Source organism: Planococcus citri, chromosome 1 (assembly GCF_950023065.1).
Source record: "Planococcus citri chromosome 1, ihPlaCitr1.1, whole genome shotgun sequence".
Classification (NCBI taxonomy): domain Eukaryota; kingdom Metazoa; phylum Arthropoda; class Insecta; order Hemiptera; family Pseudococcidae; genus Planococcus; species Planococcus citri.
In genome coordinates, this window is record NC_088677.1 from 89,786,230 (window position 1) to 89,807,179 (window position 20,950).

At 34.9% G+C, this 20,950-nt stretch overlaps 5 protein-coding genes across 5 annotated transcripts; 2 read left to right on the forward strand and 3 right to left on the reverse strand.

Moving 5' to 3' along the window:
- Positions 1 to 641: 641 nt before the first annotated feature.
- Positions 642 to 2,460, forward strand: LOC135840434 (protein MAK16 homolog A-like). Its single transcript, XM_065356970.1, has 9 exons — positions 642 to 800; positions 982 to 1,028; positions 1,104 to 1,247; positions 1,329 to 1,511; positions 1,596 to 1,725; positions 1,802 to 1,864; positions 1,953 to 2,042; positions 2,125 to 2,199; positions 2,306 to 2,460. The coding sequence occupies exons 1-9, from the start codon at positions 786 to 788 to the stop codon at positions 2,390 to 2,392; spliced, it is 834 nt and encodes a 277-aa protein (XP_065213042.1). The 5' UTR covers positions 642 to 785; the 3' UTR covers positions 2,393 to 2,460.
- A 470-nt stretch (positions 2,461 to 2,930) lies between these two features.
- LOC135840416 (ATP-dependent RNA helicase SUV3 homolog, mitochondrial-like) lies at positions 2,931 to 6,355 on the reverse strand. The gene is made up of 12 exons (XM_065356946.1): positions 5,842 to 6,355; positions 5,551 to 5,773; positions 5,304 to 5,472; positions 5,128 to 5,239; positions 4,762 to 5,048; positions 4,526 to 4,683; positions 4,308 to 4,449; positions 4,071 to 4,229; positions 3,817 to 3,996; positions 3,595 to 3,743; positions 3,243 to 3,516; positions 2,931 to 3,171 (listed from the first exon to the last, which is right to left on the reverse strand). The coding sequence occupies exons 1-12, from the start codon at positions 6,152 to 6,154 to the stop codon at positions 3,025 to 3,027; spliced, it is 2,313 nt and encodes a 770-aa protein (XP_065213018.1). The 5' UTR covers positions 6,155 to 6,355; the 3' UTR covers positions 2,931 to 3,024.
- Positions 6,356 to 6,593: 238 nt separating this feature from the next.
- LOC135840407 (regulator of telomere elongation helicase 1 homolog) lies at positions 6,594 to 11,089 on the forward strand. Its single transcript, XM_065356935.1, has 17 exons — positions 6,594 to 6,882; positions 6,963 to 7,167; positions 7,249 to 7,430; positions 7,504 to 7,758; positions 7,836 to 7,949; positions 8,026 to 8,241; positions 8,313 to 8,501; positions 8,579 to 8,697; positions 8,770 to 8,911; positions 8,982 to 9,046; positions 9,125 to 9,287; positions 9,369 to 9,620; positions 9,707 to 9,949; positions 10,020 to 10,271; positions 10,397 to 10,567; positions 10,654 to 10,804; positions 10,893 to 11,089. Exons 1-17 carry the CDS (start codon positions 6,781 to 6,783, stop codon positions 10,982 to 10,984), a joined length of 2,913 nt encoding a protein of 970 aa, XP_065213007.1. The 5' UTR covers positions 6,594 to 6,780; the 3' UTR covers positions 10,985 to 11,089.
- LOC135840424 (T-complex protein 11-like protein 1) lies at positions 10,982 to 13,718 on the reverse strand. The gene is made up of 10 exons (XM_065356958.1): positions 13,390 to 13,718; positions 13,119 to 13,313; positions 12,924 to 13,044; positions 12,721 to 12,834; positions 12,529 to 12,648; positions 12,335 to 12,458; positions 12,123 to 12,253; positions 11,845 to 12,029; positions 11,458 to 11,756; positions 10,982 to 11,386 (listed from the first exon to the last, which is right to left on the reverse strand). The coding sequence occupies exons 1-10, from the start codon at positions 13,509 to 13,511 to the stop codon at positions 11,184 to 11,186; spliced, it is 1,614 nt and encodes a 537-aa protein (XP_065213030.1). The 5' UTR covers positions 13,512 to 13,718; the 3' UTR covers positions 10,982 to 11,183.
- Positions 13,719 to 14,534: 816 nt separating this feature from the next.
- On the reverse strand, positions 14,535 to 20,499 carry LOC135840438 (myosin-2 heavy chain, non muscle-like). Its single transcript, XM_065356983.1, has 16 exons — positions 20,055 to 20,499; positions 19,856 to 19,982; positions 19,715 to 19,753; positions 19,513 to 19,637; positions 19,270 to 19,426; positions 18,743 to 19,192; positions 18,513 to 18,620; positions 18,015 to 18,430; positions 17,832 to 17,917; positions 17,550 to 17,684; positions 17,302 to 17,455; positions 16,706 to 16,903; positions 15,326 to 15,502; positions 15,047 to 15,249; positions 14,829 to 14,966; positions 14,535 to 14,732 (listed from the first exon to the last, which is right to left on the reverse strand). Exons 1-16 carry the CDS (start codon positions 20,241 to 20,243, stop codon positions 14,717 to 14,719), a joined length of 2,718 nt encoding a protein of 905 aa, XP_065213055.1. The 5' UTR covers positions 20,244 to 20,499; the 3' UTR covers positions 14,535 to 14,716.
- Positions 20,500 to 20,950: the final 451 nt, after the last annotated feature.

Here is a 20,950-nt window from a genome sequence, read left to right on the forward strand (position 1 = left end):
GGACTACCTCTTGCGGGTAGAATTTTATTTTAGCGAGGAATATGCCTGAATATTGTTTAACGAATTCATGATAACGCAGTCAAGAGGCAATTTATCTCACTCATTCCATCGCACTAAAAGTAATTTCAGTTCTGAGCGCCGATTTCGGTGAAAACTGAAAGGTGAATCCGGGTGAATCAAATCATTCATGTATTTCAAAAAGGTTGTAATCTTGTACTTGTATAGTACTACTTGTACTGATGTTCTTTCACAAAATTTAAATTTATTCAATATATTCATCAAAATTAGTGAAATTTTAAGATTTTTCAAAAAAATTTTGAAAAATGAAAAAACGGAAAATTTGAAAATTCTGATTTCTGATTGATAAGAAACCAACAACAACAAGAATGACCAGGCGCAAGGTCGTTCCTGTTTGTATCATGCAACTTTGTCAAAGTAAGAAAATACTTTTTTTGAAAGTAAATGGGAATGAAATTTAGTTTTTTGTAAAAATTCATCTTTTTAAAACTTATTTTTGAAAGTTTAAATGCAGTTTTTGAAGTTTTAATCAGTTTTTCATCATAAAAAATTTCTTAAAAGACAGAATCTAGGTTCAGTCCAGTTTCATGAACTAAACCAAAAAGTTAAAAAAATCTGTAAATTTTCTTATCATCTGACACTTGTCAACAAAAACACGTGCTTGAAAAAGGGAAAGAAAAAGATGTTTCAAAACCGAAAACTGGTAATTTTATGGAATAAAAGTTGTTCGAAATTGATGTTTAAATCGTAGTTGAAAAGTATTCATCATGGATCAAGACGACGTAAGTACTCTGTGTTCAATTTACCTTCCTCTATACTGAAAACATCCCAATCACTGTAGCATTCAAGTCCAACATTCAGTCACAATTCTCAAAATTCGCCGGATTATTCTCCTCAAATCTGATATATTTGATAATAATAGATCATTAATTGAAAAGTATATCGATTTCATTTCTTTTTCAGGTTGTGTGGAGTATAATAAAGTCAAACTTTTGTTCCTTCAAAGTGCAGTAAGTGATCCTTGAATTCTGTCGTGCTGCGATAAAAGTGGATCTAAATTCTAATCAATGTGACTCTGTTTACAGAACTGATTCGACTCAATTTTGTAGAAATGAATATAATCTCACTGGGTTATGTAATCGTACCACATGTCCTTTGGCCAACAGTCAATATGCGACGGTCCGAGAAGAAAAAGGAATCATCTATTTATACATGAAGACTGCCGAAAGGTACTTTGCTACATTGGATTCTCTTCATTATGTACAAACTCACGTAACGCAGTATTAATCCGCGATTAAATTGTTTATTAGATCCGTGTATCCACGTAAACAATGGGAAAAGATCAAACTATCTAGAAACTTTGAAAAAGCTATCAGACAGTTGAATGAAAACTTGTTGTTTTGGCCTGGACACTTGAAGTTGAAATGCAAACAACGTTTCGTTAGAATTACCCAGTATTTAATCAAAATGAGGAAATTAAGATTAGGAAGACAGTAAGCATTAGTATTTCTCTTTTTCAATACCAATACTGCTTGATTTCAATACCATAATATTATGTTTTATGTATTTCATTTTAGAAAAAAATTGATCCCACTGCAACGTAAAATAGAAAGACGTATCAAACGAAGAGAAGATACCGCTCTAATAGCTGCTAGATTAGACAACGCAATCGAAAAAGAATTAGTGGAAAGATTGAAGAAAGGAGTTGTACGTTTCAGTTTTTTCGGCTTTTCAAATACGTTATAATTTTCAGATTTTTAATTCATTATTGTTTGAATTGCAGTATGACGATATTTATAATATTCACACTAAAGCTTTCGAAAACGCTCTTCGATCTGAAGCCGAGGTAAAGTGCCTGCTCAAATCTTGTGTTACAATACCAGTTCCGTGTTTATTTTGCGAATGTATGGAGCTGATATAAATTTTTAATGTAGGAAAAAGATACCGAAGCTGTCGCAGAAGAAGAAGAAGAAGAATTAGAAGAATCTGACGAGATTGATGAATTTGTTGAAGCTAGTGACGATGTAAGTTTTTTTTCTCTCGTGAAGTATGCGTACTGGAGATATCTATACTATAAAATATTGTATTAATCGTGTTTCAATTTAGGATACCGATAAAGAAATAGAAATGGAAGAAGATTTCGTTCCAAGTGAAGAAGAAGTAGAGACCGCTGATATTGAGGTATTTTTCATTGTATCTAATTATGGTATTCAATATTCATTGTATACGAGAGTAGCTTGTATGTATTTAATTTACTCATTTTTTATATTGATTTGTCTCGTTGTAGGATGTTCCTTTACCAGCTAAAAAATCTCCTAAATCGCTGAGGAGACGATCCAAGAAGCAAGTTGAAATCGAATATGAAATGAATTGATGATTAGTGTATTAGGTATTGTTTGTCATGTTATATGTGTTTTTATAATGAAAATTTTACTTAATTTACTTTCTATTTATTTTGTATGTATTACTAGTACAGTTTCGATGGCAGCATGATTTTGATATCGTTATTCTGTCATGTTACCACGCTTTTTAGCTTCAATTTGAAGTGAAACATTTCCTACGAATTCGGAATTCAACAATCATGTTGATATTCAACAAGCTGTGAGGGATTTCAAACATCAAAAATTTACCACCGTCTGATGGGGGAGGGGCTTGAGTATTGGAAATACGAGAAATGGTGATCATAGTGCTTTACTGCAGTTACGTCATTGTGCGGATGATTCACTGCAAAAAATCGAAATGTCCAAGTTATTACGTGAAGGAAAAACATCCTTGATAGATGAAAGAAACATTATCTTATTGTGATGTCATAACAAAGGAATGTGACAGGCTGACAGCCCTGCTGCAAATGTTAGATAAGATAAGAAAACAATGCACTGAATGCCTATTATATGAATGTCACAATTACAGTATAAAAGTTTGGCAACAGTTTATTATTTACAATACAAAAACAAATCGAGGTCCGCAGTTAAATTACAAACGTACAGCTAACATGGAAAACCCAGTTTATTTTCTTTTTTTACTCAATACTCTGTATGGAGGTCTATGATCATTATGGTTCATTGCTTTATTTTCACAATTCTTCGTAAACTGCTTGGATTTCTCTTTACTCGATATTCTACTGTTACTATGATTTGATTTACGAGTTTCACCCTAAAAAATTCGAGTAAAATAATGAACAGATTGAAGATGAAAATTATTGAAAGTAGCAACACGAAGCTTACTTCAGCCCATTCATTCTGCAGTTCTTTCAACATACTCGGTGTTAGTAAGCCCTGAGCTATTAATCGGTCAGTTAAACAGCCTTTGCCAACTGCAGGTTCTTCGGGTTTCTCTTGCATAGCGCTATAATCTTCTTCGATATGGACGGTGGTTACCTTGCCTGAATTCTGCAGCAGTCTTGTAATTTGTAATACTCCTTGTTGAATCAAAGCGTCTAATTCTGATTGAATATCTCGAACAGGATTTGGTTCGATGAATATGTCAGGGAAACGGTAGCTACGAGTCAATCACAAGTCAGCGTTATTATTAGACAAGAAATGCTTGAAATTGCCAATATTTGTTTTATAAACTTACCTGAACCATAAATATAAATCCAACACATCGAAAACCGATTCTAAATGTACCAAATCTAGAATAGTTTTTGGTAACGAAATTGGCCATCCAATGTGATGACAAACCCAATCAAAAGTGACAGGTCTATTTTGACTATACTGTTTCGCAAACTGTAACCAAATCAAAACAATCAGATTAAAATTTCCATCGCCGATAAACAATTAAATCAAGTTTCAAAAGTACCTTAAGAAACATGGAACACACAAATGCCATTCTTCGATTAAGTGGTGCGCAACAGAAAATATATCGGGCTCTGAGGGATAGTGGAACGTGCTGTAACATATCTGCTAAGAATTTGAAATCGTCGATGGCACACATGAAGTATAATTCTTCGTCAACTGTTGATAATGTTACGAATATGTCCTACGAACAATCAAGAGTTGAATTCAAATAAGTCCTTATTGCATTTTGGTCTCACTTAGAAGTAGTGTATTTACCATCAAATTAGAGAGAGTGGAATGAGGTAAATGATAAGCATATAGTTCGATTTGTTCGGCTGTAGGATGAATTCCGGCTTTAGTTAGTGGATCGGGTCGTTGACTTAACAGATGTTTCAACGTCTTCAAATCTTCAGGTTTGAAAGTAGTGACGTATCCCTATCGAAAGAACGCCAACATGATGAGTTTTTTATTGTTCAAAAATATTCACATTTTACGTGACGAATGAATAGGCACCTTTTCATATTGGGTATTGAATCTACCAGCCCGGCCAGCGATTTGTAGAGCTTGAGAAACCGATATCGTGTCCATTTCTTTCTCACCTTTTTCATTGACAACCGGTTTAATAAGTGAATAAAAGATCACCCTTCGTATACTCCTGCAATCCAACATAAAATTAAGTACTCGTCCGGATCTTTAAAGAGAGTGAATTGATAAAACAGAACAAAACCTACAGATTCAAACCCATCCCAATGGCATCGGTAGCAACCAGTACGTTACAAGAGCTCTCCGGATCGTTGAACTTTTGAGCTTGAGCAAGTTTAGTATTCGGTGGAAGACCTCCATATATCACAGCTACTTCTTTACCGCTACCTTCGATTCCTCGACTGACCTAGTTGATTATGAGAAAAATACTACGTTATGATGAAAAATTAACATTTTTATTTCGTTCATAATAATTCACACTTACCGAGTATACGTCATTTTTACTAAAACAAACAACGCAGTCGCCATTTCGAATATTATCCAAAGAGCAGACGGCACTATCTTCAATATGCAGTTCAGTCAGTCTTTCATATTTGCAAACATCAACATCTTCGTAAGTGGTTAACATAAGGTTTTTAATAAGATCCACAGCTCCTTCTTCACCACAAACGTGTATTTCATCGGCAACTAAACCAAGCAGAGCTCTTGTCCAAGCCCATCCTCTGCTTGGATCTTTAATCATTTGAATTTCATCTATTACAGCTACTTCATCTGGAAAACGAAAATATCGTTCGAAAAAATGTATTTTAAAACATTATCATAAATTCGTAATTATTATTACGAAACTTACAATTATGCAACAACGAAGTCATCTCGACCGTACAAGATACATGCGATGCTGGTTCGTTTTCACTGATACCATATTTACGTTCTTCGCCGGTTACTAAATCACAAGGTGTTCCCTATCAGGAAAAAAAAACATTACAAAGAGAAAAAAATTGATATTACACGCAAAAAGCAACTTACTCTATCATTCGCTTTTCTAAAAACTTCAGTCGCTAGTAACTTTAATGGCCCACAATAGACACCAGATTTAGACTGCAAAAATCGTTCTAAAGCGCGATAAGTTTTACCACTATTGGTAGGTCCGGCATGAAAAATGATTTTTCTACATTTAGCTCTGGCTGATGGGTACCTGTACAATAGCGAATTTTCAACATACTGAAAAAATCCTTCGAAGGACTTTCACATGACAACTACTCGTAATACATACCAGTTAGGTGGAGAACTAAGATCGCTGATTTTTTTAAGATCGTCCATACATTCGAGATGTGGAAACATTTTTTTAGTAAATCGTACGAAATATGGAAAAATGTCGCTAACATGACCAGCTGCTTGTGATACATCGCTAAGAGCTATATGTAAATCTACTTCTAGATTTTCAACTTGTAGACAATGTTTTCTGAAGTTTGTGTAAGCCTGATGCAATAAGTAATCTGAAATACGTAAGAAAACATCGAATGAATCGGATTCAAAAATAATAAGAAATTCACGTGCAACCTACTGTCTAATCCATGTTCAGCAGCAAGAATTTTGATTTCTTTATTCTGATAGAAAGCATTTAAAACTTTTATCACGTCATTTCTGTTCAGCTGGCCACTGAGTTCAGCTCCTACGTTTATATCGTCAGGATTTGATTTCAGTTTCACAGGTACTGGAGTGAATAACTTGGATAAATGGGAATCGTCTGTCTTCGCTCGACATAATGTTCTGTCGGTATTCAGCTGTCTGATGTAAATCCTCCTCGATACTGTAGTTTTAGGAATTAATCTTAACACAAGATGACATCGGGTACAAGATCTAGCTGCAGGAAACATATCTCATAGTACTTTAGTTACGTGAAATTAAAATCTTTCGAATTGACCTGTTTACTGACTATGATTTCAACATCTATTTAAAGCTGAAAATGTATTACTAAATTAAATTGCAAATCTGCAAAAGGCGAATTTTGGCAAGTTCTTTTGAAAATTTTGAAAAGCACATGATTGATAACGAGTGATAATATTTAAGGCACTATAGCTTCATTCAGAGGAAATCGGTCGGCCATCTTTGGTGCAAAGTAACAATCGAATTTCATGAAATGTCACGGTGACGTCACTGGACGGACAGCAGTGCTGTGCTATGATTGGCTGAAATCATTCAATCTGCACCAAAGATGGCCGACTCTGTACCTTAGTGATAACAGTCTTGGTTGGTGCGCATGCGCAACCACATTATCAGCTGTAATCAGCTTTAAAATTGGCGGGAGAGGGAGATCATTCGTTTTTTTATTCAATTTATTATTTCATTTTCGTTTCAAAATTCGCATAATTTCTCTATTATAGTTTGTTCATAATTAATTTACAACAAGTGTTGAAGTCGAGTAACTAATAAACTCATCGAAAGTATTTCTAAACACTTTCCTGCTCAGTTATGTTCCCATAATTCTGGAAATAAAACGAAAATGCCGGAGGTAGAGATTAACAACTTGACGGTGGATTTTCCTTACGAACCGTATGAGATCCAAAAGGAGTACATGTCGAAGATAGTAGAATGTCTTCAAAAAGTAAGTAGTTCTCACTCGAGTATTGTTGAAACTGTTCAAGATCGTGGTCTACTAACGAGTCATTCTGGTTCGAATTTCAGAAAACGAATGCAGTCTTAGAATCGCCGACAGGAACTGGCAAAACATTGAGCTTGCTGTGTTCCTCTCTAGCGTGGTTATGCGCTCAGAAGGCCGTTTACCAAATTCAATATCTCAGTCCATCCATCGAACCGAATTCGTTTATATCAAATTTGGACTCTAAATTACAGCAGCAGACGGGCGGAGTTGCAAGTAGCAGTAGTTGGAGTGAGTTAAACCGGTCATTATTCGAACTCGAATAATCATACTAATTGACTGATCTAATATTCTATGCGAATTTATACGCAGATGGAGGAAAACTTCGAGCACCGAAGGTCGTATATGCATCGAGAACACATTCACAACTCAATCAAGTCATGTTGGAGTTGAAAAAAACTGCATATAGGCACGTAAAAGTAGGAATCTTAGGATCTAGAGATCAGCTGTGTATTCACCCCAAAGTATCTCAAGAAACCAACGTTGGAACAAAAGTACGACTTTTCGGTTTAATCATTCACGTGACTGTCTCAGTTCGATATTAACACGTTTGTGGTGTAATTACAGCTCCACATGTGCAAATCGTTAGTCTCATCGAGATCTTGTCAATTCTACAATAACGTCGAAAACAAGATAAAAGAACCGCTTTTTCAAGAAGATATTCTAGTCGATATCGAAGATCTAGTAAAGAAAGGCAAACAAACGATGTGTTGTCCGTACTACGCTTCTCGTGAATTGCAACATGATGTAGATATTCTGTTTACCCCTTACAATTATCTGCTGGATGCCAAAACTAGACGAGCTCAGGATATCAAATTATTTGTAGGTATTTTTTTCCCCTCGAGTATTTTTATAATACTTGCACGATGATATAGCCATTTCTATGTATAATTTTACAGAATGACGTTGTAATATTGGACGAGGCTCATAATGTAGAAAAAGTCTGCGAAGAGTCGTCTTCGTCTCAAATCAGCAGCACCGTAATTGCCATTTGCATCAACGAAGTTACCGCGGTAATTTCAATTCGTTTTTCGTAACCTAGATATTCGAAACTTGAAACTATAATCTTTGAATTAATATTTTCAACAGGTCATGAAATTGTTCCACAGTGAAGTAGAACAAAACAGTTTCTCATCCGAAACGAACCTTCCTAAAGATTTCACTGCAGAAGACTTGGCTTTACTCAAGACTTTATTTATGGCTATCGAAAAAGAAATAGATAACATTCCTCTGATTACCAATGGAGATAAAAAATCGCAAACGTTTGTCGGATCTCATATTTTCAGTATTTTAAGGAAAGCGGAGGTTAGAGAGGATTCTTTCAAAAAAATCAAATACTTGGGAAGAGTTTTGAATTTTTTTCCTCTCGATTTCAGATAACCTCGGATAATATGCAATCGCTGATTGACTTATTGAACAAAGTTTGTCAGTTTCTCATGACTATCAGTGAATCGCAGATTCATCTACAAGGCGCTGGTCTGTCTAAATTTATGGAGTTTATTGAAATAGTTTCGTTTAGTTTAGGTCAACCTCGTTCGACCGAAAATACGGATAAGAATTATAAAGTAAAAATCGTTTCAATCCTGCTTAAAGCATTTTATTTTTTGGTACCGATAATAATGTAATCGTTAACTTTGTGCAGTTATACGTAGAAATCGAGGTACCAAAATCGAACACAGGTGGATCATCTTGGTCAACTACAAATACAATAGAAAGTGGCGGCAAAGTATTGAATTTTTGGTGTTTTAATCCTGGATTTGGGTATGTAAATGATACTTCGAGTAGTTTTTCGTTCATCAGATCGAAAAAATTTAACGATTGTGAATTTTCTAGCATGAGATCTTTACGCGATCAAGGAGTTCAAAGCATTATACTAACAAGTGGTACTCTATCGCCCCTTTCCGCCACCATATCGGAGATCGGAATACCCGTAGATGTTCAGCTTAGCAATCCTCATATCATTAAATCGAATCAGGTGCGATTTTTAAATAAATTATACACTTTTCAACGGCAATCGTTTAACGAGGAATTTATTGTTTGCCTAGATTTGCGCAGTTGTTGTTGATAAAGGTCCAGCCGGTAACGAGTTGAAATGTATCTATCAAAATAGGTAAACATTCAACATCTGATGGATTTTCCAAATGTACCACAGCTGAGGTCGTTTTCTAATTAATGGTTTTCTGTTCAGGACAAATCAGAAATACTTGATGGATTTGGGTCAAACGTGTTTGAATTTTTATCGTGTAATACCCGGAGGAGTTCTGGTATTTTTTCCTTCCTACCCGTTCTTGAAGTCTTGTCGAGAGTGTTGGCAAGAAAACGGAATATGGGATCGAATGGCCACGTTAAAAGTAAATTCGTTCGTATTTTTCTGATTTAAGTAAATTTCCCTTCATCTGCTGCTACATATGAAATGCATAATGTGTTCTCAGAGTATATTCGTCGAACCGCAAAATAAAGATGGTTTAAAACCATTGATCGAAGAATATTACAAAACCATAGAAGAGAAACATGGAGCTAGTTTATTCGCTGTTTGTCGTGGCAAAGTATCAGAAGGTTTGGATTTCGCCGACTCCCGTGCTCGAGCTGTGATTGTCATAGGTCTACCTTATCCTCCGTTTTACGATCCTAAAGTTGTACTAAAACGAGTCTACATGGACGATGGCAGAAAACAAAATAAATCGGTAATTTTATTCGATATTTCAGGATCTACGATTTTGAAAACCGTCTTTTGAAACAGATTTATGTATTCATATTTTTTTTTTTGAAGAAATTGGATGGCAACGAATGGTACCAACTGGAGGCCATGAGAGCTGTGAACCAAGCAGTAGGTCGAGTCATTCGACATGCTTCTGACCACGGAGCGATTATATTTTGCGACTGCAGATTCTCCTTCCAGAGTAATGTGAAATCACTTTCTGCGTGGCTACAAAATTACATACAAACCAACTCGTCTTTCGGTCTGGCGTACAAACTCGTTAATACTTTTTTCAAAAACTGGAAAGATTCTCCGGTAATGAGAATACCTACAAGATTTGTCAACCTATTATATACTCAGTGAGTAAATATTCTTCCACTTTCAGGCAACGGTAGTCTTGAGATCAGATGTCAATGCGTTGCAAGATTCGAATCAAACAATACATAGGACGATTAAACCAGCTCAAAAATTGGCACCCAGTTCCAGCGTTACGAAAAATAACGATTTGAAAAAAATGTACGCAGCTTTACCTTCAACTTCGAGTGCACAAAAAGAAGACCCTGTCCCAGTTTCGAATACGAAAAAGAAAAGTTTACTAGAAAGTTTAGGTGAAGAGAGTACTGAATCTGAACAATCGGTAAGTGCCTTGAATCAATTATTTTCATCTTCATAAAGTATCTTTAGATTTATATGGCCATGATTCAGGATGCCAGAATCATTAAGATCGACATCATTATTATATTCGTTTATTGCTAATTTCAGGTATTTCAGAATCCAGAACCTACGTTACTTTCACAAAACCCTGCGAAAATAGTCAATCAAGAAAGCTTTCAATTTCAACAAAGCAAAAAGCGAAAGTTGAACGTGGCTCCAATTCGTTTCGAAAGTAAAACAACCGAAGTGAAATTTGACCTTCCAAAGTATACTGCCAAGGTAACCCATACGCCTTTTATAGTAAAAATCATCGGAATAAAATCGAGAACCATATAGCTAATTAATCGAGTGCATTTTCTGTTTAGTTACAAAAAGCTTTGAATAAAGATCAGTTCACCATTTTCCGCACAGCGTCAAAAAAATACCAAGAAAATCACGATTGTCAAACTTACGTTACAACGCTATCGCAATTATTTTTACCATCCAACGATACTCAAATGTTAGCCCTGTTCAGAGGTACAAAACTAAGCCAATTTATAAAATGAAATGTAAAAATACTCGAATAGAAACGTTAACTTATAAATTGTTACCTGACTTGTTTCAGATGTGCCATTTTTCCTACGAAATGAAGAAGATAAAAAGATTTTTTGGGATGTGTATTATAAATTAACGCAGAAACGAAGTAAAACAAAGTAACATAACATCACGTGCTATATTTATTAGATAAATTTTTAACAATAATTTTTTTAGTAATATTTTTTTTTTGTTTTTTTAATTAAAAAAGTTGTGACTTTGTTAGAATTTTTTGTAATCTGTCAAACTTTGGAATTCTGTTAAAGATGATCGATGATTGTTCGAGTTCTTTGGTTAGTTGAAATTTTTTAGACAACCGGGTCTAGTTATTTTGTTGGGTTAATTCTGTCAATTTATTCAAGTAGTATTCGCCGTACACTTTTCTGTTGTGTGAGATTATTAGCATGAGTTTTCTGGCAACTGCGATTAATTCGGATTGAATAGATGTTAGGCCGGGAGGTATTTGTAATCTAGCTGGTCTTTCTGTGTTGATCGCATCCCTCAGAAACTCGTATAATCTTTTTTCTGAAACCAAACGAGCGTTTAAAATGCATTCTTATTAAACTAGTATGATTTCTTGTCAACGAAATACTTACCAACGATGAAACGAATTCTGTGATCGGGTTGCGAAACCTCGCTAACTTGCGTCATCAACAATTGCACTTTTTCATCGCTCAGCGGGTTGAATCCGTGCCTGGTGAGAAAATCGTTACCATCTTTGACGACTTGCTCTCCAACATTAGGTAATGCTGATTGTAATCGACTCATGTGGTCTAGTTGCGAACCTCCGCTTACTTGGGTCGTCAACAGTGGCGCTTTTTCCATCGGAATATCGTTACCTTCTTTAACGACCTGATCTCCAACGCTAGTCAATGCCGACTGAATGTCGCTGTTTCTAAAATACGAGTACGTACATCAATGCGAATACGAATTTAAAAAAATTGATAGCAATCTTACGTTATGGAATCCTTGAAAAAACTTACGATTCGCTGACCATTTCCGGCAACAATAAGCAAATGTGCTCTTTGATCTGATTTCTAAATTCAGTTATATCACTCAGAGCAGAACCGACATTAGATAGTGTCACCAGAATAACCGTAGCGATGACGTTTAAACGAGTGCACTCTTTTTGTAAATCTTTGAATTTACTTTCATCTGACAATAAAGTCTACAAACACATAAGAGAACAATTAATCTCACCACAGTACAGATACAAAAAATTACTAAAATCAAATCGGTAATAAATGTGATGAATTTTTACTTCAGGAAACGGATAACTGGAAGGTTTGAGGAGTTCGATAAACGCGCTATTCAATATATCGTTCTTGCTTTCGTTAGGCTTATCCGGATTTATGCTACGTTTCAACCATTCGCAAGTCGCCTTAAAACTATCTATAAAGTGAATTCACTCGATTAAAATCATTTCGTACGAAATATTCTGAAAACCAGAAGTAACAATAACAAAATTTTCACCTGGACTTGTTTCTAACATGTGCTTAAATTGCTTTTTCTCGAATTCTATGCTACAAGCAATAATATCAGATTTTATAACACCGATTGAAAAATTAGCCATATCTAGAGTCATCAGTTCTAGCGTCTGAAATGTTAATTGTATATTAAAGGAAGTACAAGAAATCTTGAATGAGATACTCGTGCTTCGAACTTACTTCCATTATACCTCGAAATATTTGCACAACGTCGGTCATTGTGGCCAATTTTTTAATATGGTCATCACGAACTGGAGCGCAGATTTGTCCCATTACAGAAATAACGAAATCCGCGTACGACTAAAAAGTGTATAAGTAGAATTTTATTCATTTTAAGAAAAAATATTACCCAACACCTACGACAAAACTCACTTTAAAGTTCAAAGTTCCATGTTCGGTTTGTTGTTTAATCAGTTCGGTGTCTAAGAATTCGTCAATTCTTTGTTTCAATTTCGTATGCCTTGGTAATAGTAAATTCATGAGCGACTGAAATTAATAATCATAGTAAGGATGAGAGATTTCATAGTACGAATTTCAATCTTGAAATGAATTGATGAAAGATTCATGATACTTACTATTTTAATATCCGTTAGTAAAGAAAGAGCTTGATCGAAATTAGGAGGAGTTTGTTTCAAATTTTCCGCCAACAGATCCCAAAAAGCTTGATGAACAACATCTTTCACTTTTTTTTCCAAGCTAAACAATCAATAAATTTTTTTTGCGAACTCTGGTTTAACAATTGAGTTGAGTATTACAAAGCAATTTTTTACCTATTTTGAGGAAATTGTAATTTTTCCAACTTGAATTCGCTGTTCGTCGCTATTTCATGAGCTATAGCCATATTGGTGATACCCCTCGTAGCGCCCATTACTTCTTCGAGAAGAACAAAACGAGGTGGAGAAGCTCCAGCGATACCAGGAATGGGAGAAAAAGGTTCACTCGTTCCTTCACTTATGGTTCTTTGTCTGTAAACAAAAAGTTGCTGGAAGATGAGTATATACCTGAATTAGAACTAAGTCAGATGCGAGTTTCAATTTTTACCTTTTGCCAGGTTGCTCTTCGGCGCTTTCACTGAGCTGTCTGATTCTCTCGGGAATATCTTCATCCTTTTTCCTATTGTTCTCGGGAATATCTTCGTTTTTTCTTCTATCGTTGGGATCCATATTTTGAGACAAAGAATTCACTTCACTGGTCTGATATGGAGACGTATAACCAAACGTATTATAACATTACGACAATCTACGAATAAATTTTGATTTCTACGCCACAAAGCACTCGAGGAAGTGAAAATTACTTCATGTAATCGAGGAAGTAAAAAACTAATTACTCAGGATTTTTTCACCTAGATAATGTTTTTGTTTATAATTTATATCAGTCATCGAATGAATCAGCTGTCCACAATGTTACCGAAACCGGAACCGAAATGAAAAAGTGCTGAGTTAGGTATTATGGTTGGTTAAACTGAATTTGTATCAACATTTTCATCAAAAATGGCAATTTTTTCAATTTTTCGAAAAAAACTAATAAATAAATAAATTATGCTCAATGCTCATTTTCTTGGCTAACAGAGGATACTGAGGATAGATCCAAATTCTAATTTCTAACAGAGCCACTTCCACTTCTCTAGGTTTGGCAAAAAAAAATTGTCTAATCTGCGCAAAAATTGAGCCTTTTCCAGCAGGCAGCAGGCTTTGCAAAAAAATTGAGAAAATTTCTACAGATGGGATGGAATTTGAGACTTAACCATAGCCATAATTCCTGCAACTTGAGCAGAAATTGAGCCAATTCTCTGGATATTGTAGAATTAATTTAATTATGCAATTTCTGATTTTCTGCACAAGTTGCAAAAATTGAACTTTTCATTTCTCTAAAGATTTTGCAGAAATTGAGCCATTGCCATTTCTCTAGGTTTTGCAGAAATGATAAATCTTGAGGTCAAGTGGTTATAGTTTTGTAAACAATAGTAAGTTTTAGAATGAATTGTCGTTCAAATTGATCTTGCAATGTCGCAAATGTTCAAATAAAATAACGAAATATGAAGTACCTGCGAAGAGCGAATAGGCAATTCATTTGACGTATTTTCGAAACTTGAATCGCGTAGATAGAGGTACCACCATCATCAATGTCAGCACTGATGGTTAAGGCGTCATTCGTACATAATTTCGGTAATTTTACAACAACTAAGCTCGAATAGTAAAAATTTATTTAAAAATTAAAGTACAAAAAAGTTGTATTATCTGTATAATATACTACACGTGTTCTTTAATATCACAACGTCGCTCACTTCGGAGACTCGAGGAGCTTCCAGGATACATATTATAAAAAAAAAATGCAAAGGAAAATAAAATAATCTGTACAATTGGAATTATTACAACGTGCTATAGCTGAAAAAATACAAATAAAAATTTGCATCATTATTTTAATTCATTTACACAGGCATACCTATGCCGAATAACGAAACAAAGTATTGAAGTTCTTACTTAATGGTATCATTATTTGCGGAATTACGAATTCGTTCAAATTGCAAATTTGTTAAATCTCTATTTAGCTGAACAACCTGCCTTTGATACTCAGCAGCTTCGTTCTGGCTAGTTCGAAGTTTCTTGCCAAGACCTTCCCTAGAATTCACAAGCGATTACTTTACTCGAGAAGTTTGCAAATTGCAAAATAATAAATTAGTAATAAAAATGACGCTTACAATGATTCTTGTAAACATTTAATATTAGCTTTAAGCCCTCGTATTTCTTCTTGTAACTCAGAAATTGATATATTATGGTCGAATTTATTCTCTCTGGCTTTTGAAAGTAATTTTTCCAACGTATTCACGTTTATTTTCTCATTGGATATTTGTTCTTGCAAACATTGGTTCTCTGTTTGAAGTCTCAGAAGTTCTTTTTCCATCTGAAACATTCGAAAGCCTAAATTAAGAGGATCCATAATTTACCAAACTGAAAAAATCAAGTTTTTCGGCGTATACCTTTTTATTGGACATTTTAACCGAAGATACGGTTGAAGATAAGTTATCCCTGTCGCTATCGATTTGGCTGCGTAATTCTTCGCACGAATCTAAATTCATTTTCAATCTGTCTCGATGATCGGTTAAATTGGAAATTTGCGTTTCGAGATTGGCCACCGTTTTAGTAAGTTCGCCAAGCTAAAAAAAAAATGAAAAACGTAAATGAACCCTTGAAATACAAAACATGCTAAGTGCCATTTTTTCGATTTCGTTTTTTTTCGCTCAAAACATGCTTAAAGCTCTTTAATACAAGTATGGAAATAGAGTATGCTCTTAAGAAAGTCATAGCATTTTACGTATGTGTTACGTACTGCGCATGGCAGGTTGGTGTCGTCACGCGGTGGAGGTGGGTGGAGCAAGCAATGGGGTGCAACGTTGTACGTGAACAGCTGATTTGATGCTTGCTCGCGCACTGCGCAGTACGTAAAACTTACGTAAAATCCTATGACTTTCTTAAGAGTATAATCTATTTCCATACTTGTATTAAAGAGCTTTAAACATGCTATGTCCAATCGCAGTTCCACCAACATATTCAAAAAAATTGGCAACACTGCGGAACCTACCTAAATACCTACCTAAAGATCACGTTTTCTCTAAGTCCAAGACCTGTTTTCATGCAAAACATGCTAAGTGCCATCGCCGTTGTGTGCAAAACATGCTAAGTGCCATTGTTACCGTTGTGCTATCCAGGAACTGTTTTGAAAATATTTACGTCGTTTTATCAGTGTTTACGAGTATTATTTTCAATATATTCGATATTTTTACGAATACGCTTCGTTATAGTGCCTAAAATCGATGTTTAAAACAATAAAAAATGAATTTCTATGCTCTGTTCTTCTTTTTTTACCGAAACAAACTTAAAAAAAAAAAAAATTACCTCAAAAATAGGTCATTTTTGAATCGAAAAATTGGGGCTTCAAAATGGTTTTTTTGGAAAAATTTTTATACCAAAAGATGCAGAATTGAACAAAGTATCTTATTACATCATCACCGACACTCGTACACCATTTGCAGCTGCGAGGTAATCGTAAAACAAACTTAAAAAAAAAAACAAAAAAACTCAAAAACAGGTTATTTTTGAATCGAAAAATTGAGGCTTCAAAATGGTTTTTTTGGAAAAATTTTTATACCAAAAGATGCAGAATTGAACAAAGTATCTTATTACATCATCACCGACACTCGTACACCATTTGCAGCTGCGAGGTAATCGTTGCAAAACTACTTTTTGCTCTCCTGTAAAATTCACTCCAGGGCACTTAGCATGTTTTGTATTTCAAGGGTTCAAATACAGAATACTTTAAAAAATTCAGTACTATTTCGAAGTTTTAAGCAAATACCAACTTGTTCTTCATATCCGTTAATGAGAGCGTCTTTATTCTGTATGACGTGTTGTAAATCGGCGATTTTAGATTCGGCATTACGTAAAGCATTTCGAGTAGATCTGGCTTCACTTTCCAAGCTTTGATTATTACTTTCTAGCTGAGTAGCTTCGATGGTCAGTGTACGGAAATGATCCAACATATCTGATCGTTCTTTATCCTGTAAAAATTGTAGTCAAGAGTAAAAATTATTCATCACACAAGCATCTATTATTATTTTTTTCAAAATTGCTAATAAAATATAACGTTTTTTAAATTAGGTTTTAAGAACTAAAGCATTCGCCCAAATAGTCTAGTTTAATTTCATCCGGAGTATTTCCTGAATACATGGTTCTTTTATATTCGTTCTGAAGAGGGAATCATTCGAGATCTCCAACAACGATTTTGGAAAGAGCACGATGCTCCAAAAACAAAATTTCAGCTGCCAAAATTGATCCAAGATACCTCACTAGCACTCCCCGGAGTCTCAGACCGAAAATCAGACCAGCTTATTCCATTTTTTAAAATGTCAAATATTAACTTTTCCCAACTGAAAATACACTAGATCACTTAACAGACCTTTTGCTGCAACGTTTCTTCAGCTGCACGAACTTTGGCAATATAATCGTGCATTTGGTTTCTCATATCTTGAGTTTCTTTCTTCGCCTTTTCCATTTCAGTTTTACACGAGAGGTAATCTTGCGTTAATGTAGCCATTTCGTTTTGTAACTTTCTGCCAAACACAGAAAATTCATTTTGTAGTCGATTAAGTTTTGTAACAGGTAATAAATTGCTTCACTGAAATGTCACTCGTGAATTTAAAATACCTGTTGTCAATTTGCAAACTATCTTTGACTTTTTCCAATTCTTTAACTTGGTTTCGTAAACGTTCCAGTTCTAACAGTGATTTTCGATGAATTTCTTCAGCGTTCCTCGATGCAGTGCTTGTTGCAGATGAAGATCTGAGAACAAAATAACAAAGCAAGTTGATTGGGGAGAAGTTGAAACATGGAAAAATGCAACAGACGCACCTAGGACATTCTCCAAATGTGAAACCCATCCACCCCCCCCCGATTACTTCCTTCTGAAATATAAAATCATACACTTACTCGACTTGTTTTTGAACATTGGCCACAAGTTGCTCCAAATGAGATATCCTAGACTCTTTATAAGCTAATTGTTCTTCAACGGAGGCCTAAAAATATAATTTGGAAGAAAACATGTCGTGAACAAATCTATTCTAAAATATTAATTTCAAGCACGATGCATGTTCATCTAACATATTCACGTACATTTGTATCTTTCATAATAAGAAGTTCTCTTTCGAAGTCATTTTTTTGCTTCTCTGTCAGTTCTAATTGTTTTAGAGTAGATTCCAATTGCGATTCTAGTTGCCTTTGGACAGCTCTAGCTGATTCGACACTTAGTCTGGTTTCTTCTTCTAGTCTTTTCACAAAGGAAAGTACGTCGTTGTCGGATTCTTGGATGTCGTTGACTTGTTTTTGATATTTTTCCCGAGTATCGCGAATATAAGGTAATAATTTATTTTCGGTAACTTTACTATCACTAGCGGTACTTTGCTGACTCGACGGATTCTTGAAACGTCCTTTATTTAGTTTAGATTGCACCGTTTTATTCACAACTGATCTTTTTTCGAGAGGTTTCTTGTTTATGAGAAGGTCAAACCTCGAAGTCAGTTCTTCTTTTTCTGCAATATCGTTATACATAAATATATAAATTTTACAAATACGATGGCCTTAAAAATACGAAAATATTAAAAGATTGCTCACCTTTGGTCTGATAAACTTCCAGTAGTTTGTTTTCTAATTCTAAAATATGTCTTTTATGGATGGCGTTGATGTTGCTTAGCCTGCTGATTTCTATGGTCAAATCTTTTTCTGAAAATTACAAAATGAACGAATGTAATGAAACTACAGCAGAATATGTGCTAAGTAATGAACAATAATAAAAGTGGAAATGTTTTTTTCTGTCACACACTTCAAAATCATAAAATATTTACCTGTTACGCTCAGTTCATGCACTCTGTTTGACAAGTGTTTCTTTTCATCTACGCATTTCTTCAACTGATTTTCGATATGAGATTTTTCGGCTGATTTTTCTTGACTAGAACGTTTCAATTCCAATAATTCTTTATCGAGGTTTGAATTAATCGCTTCCAACTGACGTTCTCTATCAGTCTGCTTAGTTTGATATTCTTCGTTACGCTTGAGAAGCTCGGACACTTCTTTTTTAAATTTTTCATTAGTAGATTCCAAATGTTGATTCGTTTGTCGCAAAGATTTTAATTCTTTTTCCAATTCGGATTTCAGGTCTTCTAAATTTTTACACGAATTTTTAAGACGGTTAATTTCATCGTGTAACTTTTGATGCTGGTGCTCGATCAACTTGTCGGAATGTTCGATGTGTTTCACCGCATGACATTTAGCTTCGTGTTCGTTGTGTAAAACACCTAAAAATGAGAACACGGCGATACTTCAATAGAAAATATGTAAATTAAACGCATCGAGTTGAAATTTAATCATTTACTCATCAAGTGTTGAAATTTCGCATCGTTTCGAAGCATGCAACACGATTCCGGATCAACGTATCTTCGATTTTGCTCTTGTTTGAATAAAACATCTATAGGTCTTCCACCAGATAACAAATTATTCAATCTTAGTATTTCGCAATGAAGCTGTTTAATCTACAAAATCAAAAAGTTAACAAGGTTTTAGAGTATGATTAGTTGATTAGTTGATTATGGAAAATGAACATCAGCTCAGCACTCACCTCATTATCTTTATTTTGCAGTAACCTCGCACAGAAGTCACACTTCTCATTGCTACTTTTGCAAGTGACGACTCTCGTGTTACTACGACTAAAATTACTCTTCGAGCAATGCTTTCCATCGTTAACTGTAAACAGAATACAACGACACGATAAAAATACGATGAATGTGCAGCTTTAACGAGGGAACGAACAATAATAATACCATTTTGATTCTTCAACAGCTGTATTTGTTTTTCTAAATCTGAAATACAGAGAACAAATAACGAAACGATCTAATTTCTGAACTAACTACCTTGTATTTCGTAACAGTATAGCAATATTTCTTTATGCAGATTCAAATTACCTATGATTTTTTTTTCATACGAAGATTTATCAGTGATTGTATTCAAATTTAAAGAATTCAATTCCGCAATTAAACGAGCGTTATCTTTCTTATAAGCATCCACAAATGTCTCCAACTCTTGACAAGCCTGAAAAAAAAAAATAATAAGTACCACTGATACGATTATTTTCTAAATGAAGCAACAATCAAACTTCATTACCTGCAGACAACCCTGAGAAAGCTCCTTATAATGCTTCAAGCTGTCGGTGGTTTGGAACAGATCAGCCACCAAGGCTTCGAGTAACGGCAAAGAGTCAGGCGAGACTTCATATTTGTATCCTAAATCGATGATCTGATTTTGTAGAAAGCGAATACGACTTTCTAAAGCTGATCCATCATCAGTTCCCATATCGGTTTATTCTTGTTACACAATCATTAGTAACACCAATCGTAAAACATCATCGAAAACACTAGTCACTTGATGCACTTATGCAATAAAATCAACGTAAAACAGTTCATTTTTACGATTTTCTCTCAAAACAGTTGGAAAATCGTTATCTTTTTCACCGGAACAAGATTTTTCTCAACAGTCAAAAATTCAAAAGTTCATCAAACTCAAAAAATTCAAAAGGCGCAAAAAATTACCGCATCACGAAACACGTTCACAGCCAGCTGTCACACATTTGCACCAATCAGAACAGAGGTCATTCAAGAATGGATCAGAATTTGCACCCTACCCTGCTTTACCCCGCTCCAAAGTCGGCCATTTTCCGAAAAATTTTACAGGTTTTTTGTGACGTAAATTACGAATGATTCGTTCAGAAACGAACGACTTTGCTCATCGTAATCCGAGGCTGGAAAATTTGAATGAGGGTGGGAGGGGAAGAAGGGGTCGAAATACTATTGTTATTCGGTATAATTACCGTAATAACCAGAGAATTACGTTTTTTCTACTGTAATAATCGTAAAATTCTTTGACTATATATACATGGACTGCTATCTCCTATTGTTCTTGAACGGGAATCGTGAAGCCAAAGCAATGGAGGTACTTAATCGGGACATGGGCTCTGAGCATGCGCGAGATTTCGTTGCAACGAGCAGTGCGGTTGTTGGAAC